The following is a 10129-nucleotide window of genomic DNA, read 5'->3' as shown; positions in this document are numbered from 1 at the left end:
CAAAATCTGGCCAGGCCAACCCAATACAGACCAAGTCTCTTAGTCAAACAAACTTTGCATGTATGGGCTAAGTACTTTGTCTGAGGCCAAATGTCTAAACCCAAAAACACTAACACTATTTGTGCAAGCAGGTACTTGGTCTCTTATGAATGATACGACAATGTAATATGCAGCAATGTTTCTCTTAGTATTTTGAAATTATTTCATTCTCAGTATCACTTATAAACATTTGTGTGAGAAAAATGAATTGCTAATTTTTGCTCTGCAAGGCTTGACTGTACTTCACGGTTCAATTGCTAGTGCACGTACATATGGTAACGCCTGGAGGGAGAGGAGCTGTGCAGCCCTTGTGCGTAAGCAGATAAAAGTCAGTATCACAACAGTGTAAAGTCCTGAAGAGAGATTTCTGACCACTGACATTTTGGAAATCAGTGAAATGATCAGATGCTTGGGTATGAAAACTGAGGTAATTCAAGTTGAGGGGAAAAATTCCACCTCCTGTCTCACCTTTCCTGGTGCAGCATTTTCACATACTCTAGGTTCCTCGGGATAAACAAGTTCTGGAGCATTATCATTTTCGTCATCAACTATTACATGAACTTGGGCATGTGATTCTCTGTCAGAAAGACGGCCTGAAATGACAACAGTACAGGTCTCTCAGATGTCTGGAATCTCAGCGCTGTCTGGCCTCACCTCTCTACTGTTTGTGTGCACCTCTGTGCCTCCTGCCTGACAAATACAGAGAGTTCCTAGGCCCATCATTAAATTAAGCTTTTCCTTTGACAGATACAGATATTTTCCTAAAAACTCTCCTACTGGGCTAAGTCATCAAGGAAATGGCAATTGCTTATGGCTTCCTGATTCTTTACACTGTGTGGCTACGGGATCCAGCATCATTCTCTGGCACTAAGGCCACAGGCACGGATCAGGCCATGTCTATGTTATTAAATACCTTTCACCCTCCAGAAAATGCCAGCAACTCTCAAACCGACTTGGGACTGGCCCTGGGCCTGCTCTGCTTCCTGAACCTGAGCGAATCCATGCAGGGGCGCCTGTGCAGTGATGCTCCCCAGGTGGCAGTGCGGGCAGGGAATTCGGTAACTGTAAGTGGGTGAAGCTGCCTGGGATGTTTCTGTTCTAGGCACAGGCTTATCCCTGTTTCCCAAGCCGCTTCCTCTCCTCATGCCCCTTTTATTCCTTGTAACAAACCGAATGCATTTTTATAATAGCCAGGAGCCAAATCTTAAAACTGTGTTTGGCCTATTTGTAAGTTCTCATTTGATTCAGAAGATTGTTGTGCAAACCCTGCAAACATCCCCTTCATCTGCAGCCCGGTGGAACCAGGCTGCCAGGTTGCGGCTCTCCCTTCTGATAAGGTCCAGTCCTGCTGTAAAGTTGTACATGGGTATGTCTCAAATAAGGATGTGGGTAGCACTTACCATCTTCAAGGATTTCCTGAGCTGCTACAGTGATGTTATATGAGGAACTGAATTCTCTGTCCAGGGGCTTGGGAAGTTGAATAATTCCAGTATCAGATACCCTAATATAGTCTCCATTAGGACTAGCTCTTCGTCGAATAAATCTGTTTTTTGATTAAAAAGAGATATGTCAATGCAGGGGTGATAATGCTGTGTTTTACTTCAGATCTTCATAGTGAAAGATCAGAGAGTTTTTGTGTGACAAATTACATTAATACCTTGACCAGGTGGTCTCAGAATATCTCCCTAAAATTATGCAATCTATGAAGGCAAAATATATTCATCAGGAAAGTTTCCAGATTATTGTCTTTTGCTGTTTCAGAAATCTGTTTTCTTTTCAGAGCACATGCTTGAGATAGTTATTGCAAAAACCCCATAGAACAGTAAATTATAAAAAATTACAAAGTTATCTAAGATTATGCATTTTCCAGTAAATGTACAGATGTTATGTCAGCAAGTTTATACGATAATTACATGGATAAATGTAATCTATGTTTCATATTTGTTGGTTACCATATATATATCCATGGCTGCAATACTGGAAAAATCAAATTGGATATTTTTTTTGTTGTTTTTGGCATGCACATTCTGAAAAATAGGGGACAAAGTCCCCTTGTGCAATCCTTGAATCAATAACAAATTCTCCACTTTAAAATAGAATTACTAAAGCTGGTGTCATGTTACCTGATTTTCCGTTTAGCTGCATCAGGGTCGTGTGCCCAAACTGAACCAAGTGTTAATATTTCTGGATCGTTTTCCTTTACTTTAAATTCATATGGTAGTTTTGTGAAGACAGGAGGCTCATCAACATCAGTGACTTCGATGGTGACTCTTGAAATACTCCTAGGGCCACCAGATTTGAAATATCGAAGATCAACTGTGGGATCTGTTGCTTCAATGTCAAACTGATATTCTGCTACTTTTTCAAAGTCCAGGGGCTAGAAAAGACAAACACAGATATTCTTATTTTGCAGATGGCTCAGTAAACTTTGGATTAGCTATCTATGCAATTTAAGCTCTATGCTCAAATTCATGTTTGGAAATACTACCAAATAACATCTTAGATGCATCCAGTATTCTAAGTTCAGCTAGAATTTCTTGGTTGTAATAATTTTCTTTTTATAATTCTGTAGCTTTCAAACCTGTTTAAACTTCTTTTTCTCAAAGGTTGGGGACCAGATTCTTCTCTTCTTGGCTAGGCTTTCCGTTTTGAAGTCATTCAGGGAAGTCTTCATAGCTGCACTGACTGACAGCTGGGGTGTTTTGTGATAAACGACATCCGTTTCCTTGTTTTTCCCCTTGACTGAGACCATAAAATGCATCAAACAATGGAAGGAAGGCCAGGAGCTAAGTCAGTGAGAAATGCCCAAGCTATCACGTAGCTCAAAGTTTGGATCCCTTTACACTATTGCCAGAGACTACAAAAGCGCTGTGAAATACACCGTAGATAGTTGTAGTGATTCTTGTTTTTTTCTTTGAGTAGACATTGCAAGTGGAAGTGGTAGTGCTTATCTAGCAGTTGAAATTTTGTCTCACATGGCTGCCTGTTTAAAATTATGACACGTGCATGGCCAAAAGCATGTTATGAAAGAGTGGGGGAAACTTTGCCCACTGTGTGCTAAAAGATGAGCTGATTCCAAATCACCCAGAGTGTGTATAAGTGGGGCCTCTTAGCGCTCCTCCTCTGGGCAGGAGCTGCAGGCAACACATTCCTCAGGTCCTGCGAAGACCAGGAAAGGGCTACATTTGGTGAAGGAAAGCTGTTTGCACCTAATGTGGCCACAGCTGAAGACTTTATTGCTGGTCTTGGAATACTTTGTACCTTTTTTCCTTAATTTTTTCTCTTCTGAATGGATTTCAATCTTAAGAGTTTCAGAGAGACATCTGGAAGGGAAAAACACTTTCCTGTCAGTCTGAGGGTTACAAGAAGTGATTTATAGTGCTCCCTTCTGTTTTATTATACTGTAAGTCAATTAAATCAATGAACTCTTGGCTTGGCAGTGCTCTCCATAACACAGGAATGTTCCTTGGTACAAATCAAGTAGGTCTGGGAAATAAAAAACAAAGAGCAAACCACAATGAAAGCAACACCGAAAGCACCCTGAGGAAAGTAAGGGAGCTGTGGCTCAGATTGGAACAAGTGTGAGCGGTTTTCAAAGTGCTCGGGTGGACTTGTTCATGTCTTCTACTTTGGTTTCACCAAGGCTGCAGAAGGGAAAGATGCTTTGCCTTGGCAGGTTGGTTCAACTCTTAAAATTGCTGACTCTTTGAAGCATCCAAGTATCTGACGCTTAAGAGGAGCCTGAAGTGCATAACCTCAGTCAATACCTGACATAATCCCTGTTGCACTCTGCAGTAATTCTAGGTTTTCCTGGGACTGCCAGTTGAAATGGTGCAGCAAACGACCAGCTCTTCTTACCGAGCTCACAGAGCGAGGTTTTCAGGCTGGATGCCTTTCACGCTGACTTCCACACTTTCTCATTCTTTCCTGCAGCTAGTCTCAATCTGAATCAAACATTCTCGTTACACATGGAAACACAAAGTAGTCATCTTTGTTACTGGGAAATGTTACCTTCTTTGGCCTAATGATTCCTTCATTTGTGAATGGATTTGCTACAATTTCAAAGGTGTCCCTGTAATTTCCTCTCACAAAACTGTATCTTGTGTTTCTGTGTTGTGGTTCATCAATATCTTCTACTTTGACTCTGCCAACTTCTCCTCCAACTGAAATGTTTTCAGGAACTTTAAAGTGAAATGATGCTGTTCAAAAAGAAACACAACAGAAAAAATATAAAGAGCATTTACACGGAAGTTAGAACTTGGTAAAAAATTGCTCTTAGTTTATAGGTGTATAGAAAAATATTTCATTGAGAATTCAGCATTATATATCTCTACAGACAGCACTTTGATGTATTTTTTGTGAAAGTATGATTCTCAAAATTGTCAAAATCTTGCACACAGTGGTGAAATTAATACTATTTTTTGTTTTCTCTTCTAGGTGTGCATCACCCAGAAAGTGTAGCTACGGCTGAAATACAGAAGACGTTCCGAATATGTAAGATTCTTTTCTCCACTTTTAAGAAAAGCTAAATTGTGATGCACTCTGACATAAATTTGGTATAGTTATGTGAGCCCTTGGTTTCTAAATGATACAGTGCTTGCATTATACTTACAGTGTTTGAATACTGGGAAATTGTCGTTGATGTCAGTTAAAGTGATAATGACTGTAGCTGTGCTTGAATCCCCAGAAGATCCTGGAGCATCTTTTGCTTTAACAATAATTTCGTATGTTGATCGAGTCTCTCTGTCTAAATCAGCCCTTGTTGTAGAAATTACACCTTTGGAAAAAGCACATTGAATATGATTAGATTTTGCAGGATGTCCAACATCTCTTCATTTTTGACAGCAAATTTTTGTCTTGTGGCACACATTGATTCAGCTTTAAGTAGCATTTTTACAGGAGTATTTTTCTAAGGCTAAAAATGCTAGAAGTCTTTCTACATGATGCAACATTTGGGAGTTTTTGTACAACACATTCTTTTAAACTGATCTTTGCTGATTAGAGCAGTCTAATGACATCTAAGCTTGGTCATTACAGCGTCTAGAGAGTTTGTCTGAGAGAGAGTGAGTTTGTCTTTATCTGAGTTTTTTCTCTAGGAGACTAGTATGGTTACAAGAGATACTGACATTATTTTTAAAACTGGGTGAAATTTAAACAAGAAAGTTTAGGAAAGCAGAGGGTTGACATTGATTACTGAATACTGCTTCTGAATTTATGTATTCCCTTATCCTGTTTGGTCAAAGGAATGGTATCTATGCTAAAGTTATATTAGCTCCTAGTCAGTCTCTTCATCACTGGGAAAAAAAATGACCTTTTATCTTCCAGTTTAGTTCACAGCAGCTGGTATCTCAGCTTTATTAGTTTATTTCCAGATACAGACAGTGGCATTGTGCAAGTGTAAATGAAAGATCTTCCTAAAGTATGGTTAAAATTACATTTTTGAATTATTATCTCCCGTGTCCAGAATGAAAAAGGCTTAAAACTACTTTTTCTTCCAAGTGTAAGATAAGAACATTTGCATATCAGACCTACCAGAGTCATCAACTGTGAAGTATTCCTGTCCTTCAATGACTTGGTAGGTAACTGTGGCATGGCCTGTAACAGTTGGGTCATCAGCATCTACAGCTGTCACTTTGGTGACCGACGTTCCTAGAAAAGAATTTTCAGATGACATATTTAATATAAATTCTGCTTTTTAACCAGAGACATGAAAGGAAATGAGTGATGGAAGAACGTACCTACTGGTGACATTTCTGGGACAGATCCATTGAATACTTTTTGCACAAACACAGGGACATTGTCATTAACGTCGTAAACCTTGATAATGAATTTAGACGGGGGTTCCAGTGACTGGTTGTTTCTTCTGTCAATAATGAGAGCTGTCAGCTCATACTCGGCTTTCTTTTCTCTGTCTAACCTTTCAAATGCATAGACATCACCACTGGTTTCTTCCACTTTAAAAATGGTGTTGGCATATTCACCTTCAATGATATACTTAGCGTTGCTGTTCCTTACACTTGATGTGATCTGGAAGGAAAGTATAATTCAAATAGATAAGAGTGGACTTCGGTATCTGCATGCAACACGTTTTCTGCCAGAAGATACACACAATCAAGACTTCCCCAGAATCAATTTAAAACAAGAATAGCTATCAAGACTTTTGATATCAGCTGGTGTATTACTGAGCAAACACCACTACAGCGGTTACAACTGTGCAGGGTTACAACATGAAAATTGCGTCGACTGAAAATTCCTTGCTTATACATTAAGAAACTTGGAGGGTTTTTTTTTTGTTTTGTTTTGGGTTTTCTTTAGATCCTGTCTCGTATTTCCTAAAGATATAAATTGTTCATGCAGTTAACACATATAAATCATTAACCTCATTATGTCTGAAATAACATGCGCCACTGGGTTCAGTCTGAGCTACTCTTGTTTGCAAGTAACCTTCTGAACTTAGCAGAGATTTTGCTTAGATTTCACAGAATTACAGAATCAAATATTCACAGCTACTGACATTGTTCAGCATTAGTCTCTACTCCTTAGCACTTAGCAGAATTTCTGCCATAGCTGACAGCTTTCTTGTGTTTAGTCACATGCAGTTTTTTTATAGTCAGTCTTTAGGCTCACGCTATGACAGTAGGATTAAATTTTCAGTCCGTAGATTTTAAATTTTAAGATTTTATGCAATGAAAAAGGGATGAGGTGAAAGGAATGAACATTAATCAGTTTTAGAATGTAATTGAATCAAATCCCAAATGGTTTTGCACATTATTTAATCTGCAGATAATTCTGTACCTTTACACATCTAAGGACATTGATAGAAGGTTGAAAACGCAATTTTTGATGCGCTATATCTGCATTCTTATTTCATTGAGCTATTTATCAATAATTACTGGGTTTGACCAAGAATTTCTAGTCTTTTGTTACTGATGTTATCAGAAATTGCAACTGTTTGGTATTTAGGACTTGATTTATCCTATAGTTGTCATTTACTGTTCAACAGTCTTTTATTTCTGTTTTCTATTTTGAAATGTGTCATTAAAATTTTCTTCCTTCATTCCACATACTTAATCGTATTTCTGGCTGCTGAAAAACATTTTACAACTCTGGAGATGTGAAGCGAGAAACAGCCTCATCCTTGTCTCAAAGACAGTGTAGTCTGTGCCTTCTTTCTCAATTCTTGTTTACTTATTCAGTGTAAAAGGTACAGACTTCCAAGATTGCCTTTTCTAAAACTGAGGATGAGCATACAAAGGAAAGCATCCAAGGTCACGAAAGATAAAATCAAAATGTATCAGCATATTCCTGCAGCTGTCACTCAGTTCTGCCAGGCTGCTGCTGTAGCCTTTTTTAAAGGGTTTATCAAGTGTTCAGTCCTGCAAATACAATGTGTTGAACACAGCCCTTGCAAAAGTAATCAGAAGCATTCCACTGTTGAAAGACCACGGAGCACAGTACAAAGTGAATTACTCTTATTTAGGACAGCTCCAGGAACAGAAGTATTCTCCTCAATCTGCTACTGAAATGATCTGAAATGAAACAGAGATACCCTGTGCTAGCTGAGAGCACCCTTTTCTCTCGCGCAGCACTGATCCAGAAAGGTCCGTTTCACTTTGCGGAGACAGACTTGACAGATGCTGAGTACTGTGCACGGGAGGAGAGCGTACAGCTGCATTTATCTGAAAAGTGTCAAAGTAGTTCAATTTGAAGGACTAGATTGGGAAGTTCTGTCTGAGTGAAACGCAGTTAATCATAGAATTTTATGAGCACTGTCCTGAAGAAAATGAGTTTGTGAGCAGGTCAGTGCTTGCTATTATTTTTAAAAATAATTTTCTTTCATTTTCTGAAACAAATTTTTTGATTGTATGACAGTATCCATAAGCATAGCACTTTTGTAGCCCAGCTGAGAGATGTAAACTGCATCATTTTTAGGGCATATGTTTTTATTAGCTGATCTCCTCAGTTTTTGAAAGAATCTTGAGCTGCCAGAAAAATATTGACATACATCAGCCACCACACTTCCTTCCTAGTGCGTACCTGCATGCAATGCAATTGTTCCTGCACAGCAGATGCTCCATATTTGCCATTCTCTGAAATTTATCTGTTTTGTTCAAAAGAATTAGAACCCCTTTGACATTTTTCTTGATTTACACTGTGTCCACATTCTTTAGATTGTAACACATTAGTTTTTTGGTGTTAAGTCTGATTTCTATTTCCTTTTTTTCTGTTCTAGCCTGCCTAGACTGCAAACAAATAATATTTTTCAAGATACTCATTTGCTGTCCACATTTCTAATTATTCATTGCTAACAGACTGCTACTGACCTTGCCAACATGGTGTGGTAACGGTGTATCAATCTCTTCTTTGATATGCATTTGGTTCCATATCCAGTCTCTCTTCAGTCGTTTATGACTGGCATTGTTTGAAGAAGAGTTGTGGTCTGTTTTCTGACTTTCTTTGTCAGCAAATGTGGAAGCCAAGAGCAATGGTAAAAGTTGAATAAGATGGTTCATCTTCTGTAGCCTAGAAAGTAATACAAAAAAAGAAAACCATATACATAACAACAGAATCAGATTAATTGGAGAGAGCACACATAGAAGTGCAAATGGAATTTCCTTTTATAGGAAAGTTTGATTGCTTTCTTTTCATCTGCCTTAGCATCAACATTTGAAATATCAAGATTCTTCTTTCCATGAAACAGTATTAACTAAATGTAGAAACCAACAAAAATATTTTAATGAAATAAAAAATGTACAAATTATAAAAGCCAGCATCCCCTTGAGCTGTCATAGTTAACGTGAGGGGAAGAATCAGTAGTGAAGATCACCCACTGTGCGTTACGTAGAGCGAAGCTCCTCCGTGCAGCTCAAGGGAAGCAACACCAAGGCTGAGCCAGATCAAAGTTTCTGTTAGTTCAACTTGAAATGAAATGCTACAGCTTGACAAACCCAAACACAATGTTTGTTAGGCTTGCCCTAACACAGAATATGCTGTAGTCAGTATCTTCATATGGAAAATATTGATTTAGAATAAAATCTTTTTTTTTCAGTTAAGAAATGATTCATGTGAAATTTTCAATCAATTCCAAATACAATGTAGCAAATTGTCTTGCTCAGAGAGCTCATTTATTGATTCAGTTCCTTGTCTTTGGAAATGTTTGAAGACACATATAAAGTTCCTTTATCCCCTATTCTCAGTTTTTACCATCTACATGGTGGAAACATATTTTTTGCATCGTATGCTAATATTATCAAACTTTAGACCTGAATTTCATATCAGATTGAGAAGTTATTTTGATGTAGTGTAGTGGTTTGGGCTGGGATAAAATTAATTCTCTTCACAGTAGCTGTTATGGAGCTGTGTTTGGGATTTGTGCTGAAAACAGGGTTGATAATTCAGGAGTATTTCTGTAACTGCTGAGCAATGCTTATGCAGCGTCAAGGCTTTTCTGCTCCTGGCCCCACACCACCAGCGAGGAGGCTGGGGGAGCACAAGGAGTTGGGAGGGGACACGGCTGGGACAGCTGACCCCAACTAACCAAAGGGCTATTCCGTACTGTATGACATCGTGCTCAGCGTGTAAAGCTCGGGGAAGAAGAAAGGAGAGGAGGACGTTCAGAATAATGGTGTTTGTCTTCCCAAGTCCTCCGGCTTTCTTGGAGATGGCTGAACGCCTGCCTGCCCTTGGGAGGCAGGATATGAATTCCTCGTTTCGCTTTGCTTGTGCGTGCAGATTTTGCTTTACCTATTAAACTGGCTTTATCTCAACCCACAAGTTTTCTCACTTTTTCCTTTCAATTCTCTGCCCCGTTCTAACACGTGGTGAGTGAGTGAGCAGCTGTGTGGGGCTCAGTTACTAGCTGGGGTTAAACCACGACATATAGCAAAGCTGTTTTCTTACTACATTTCCCCTTCCAAATATGAAGGATTATCAGGGATCTTTAACACTCAAATATTCAGACTTTAAATTAGACATAAATGACTTTCCATTAGCTTTTAGGAGCTGTCAGCATGCCATCAAAAATAAAACTGTTAATTGTGATAGAGAAGTTGACATCACACAGGTTGCTAGATGCGAGGTTAAATTAATG

General features: G+C 38.8%; 1 protein-coding gene across 1 annotated transcript in view; it reads right to left on the bottom strand.

The window, feature by feature from the left end:
• Positions 1–507: 507 nt before the first annotated feature.
• Positions 508–10129, bottom strand: part of LOC104270809 (cadherin-5-like) — a gene marked incomplete at its 3' end in the record, with an annotated part of 106729 nt that continues 97107 nt past the window's right edge. Inside the window, exons 5-12 of the mRNA XM_009865280.1 lie at positions 8364–8562; positions 5778–6066; positions 5572–5688; positions 4652–4816; positions 4051–4238; positions 2163–2416; positions 1440–1582; positions 508–632 (exon numbers count right to left, since the gene is read on the bottom strand). Coding sequence (XP_009863582.1) covers positions 508–632; positions 1440–1582; positions 2163–2416; positions 4051–4238; positions 4652–4816; positions 5572–5688; positions 5778–6066; positions 8364–8562 — 1480 coding nt within the window. The remainder of the gene's footprint in view (positions 633–1439; positions 1583–2162; positions 2417–4050; positions 4239–4651; positions 4817–5571; positions 5689–5777; positions 6067–8363; positions 8563–10129) is intronic.

The sequence above is a fragment of the Apaloderma vittatum genome, unplaced genomic scaffold, assembly GCF_000703405.1.
Source record: "Apaloderma vittatum isolate BGI_N311 unplaced genomic scaffold, ASM70340v1 scaffold2692, whole genome shotgun sequence".
Taxonomy (NCBI): domain Eukaryota; kingdom Metazoa; phylum Chordata; class Aves; order Trogoniformes; family Trogonidae; genus Apaloderma; species Apaloderma vittatum.
Note: the sequence above shows the minus strand (reverse complement) of the source record. Positions and strands in the feature narration are given on the sequence as shown.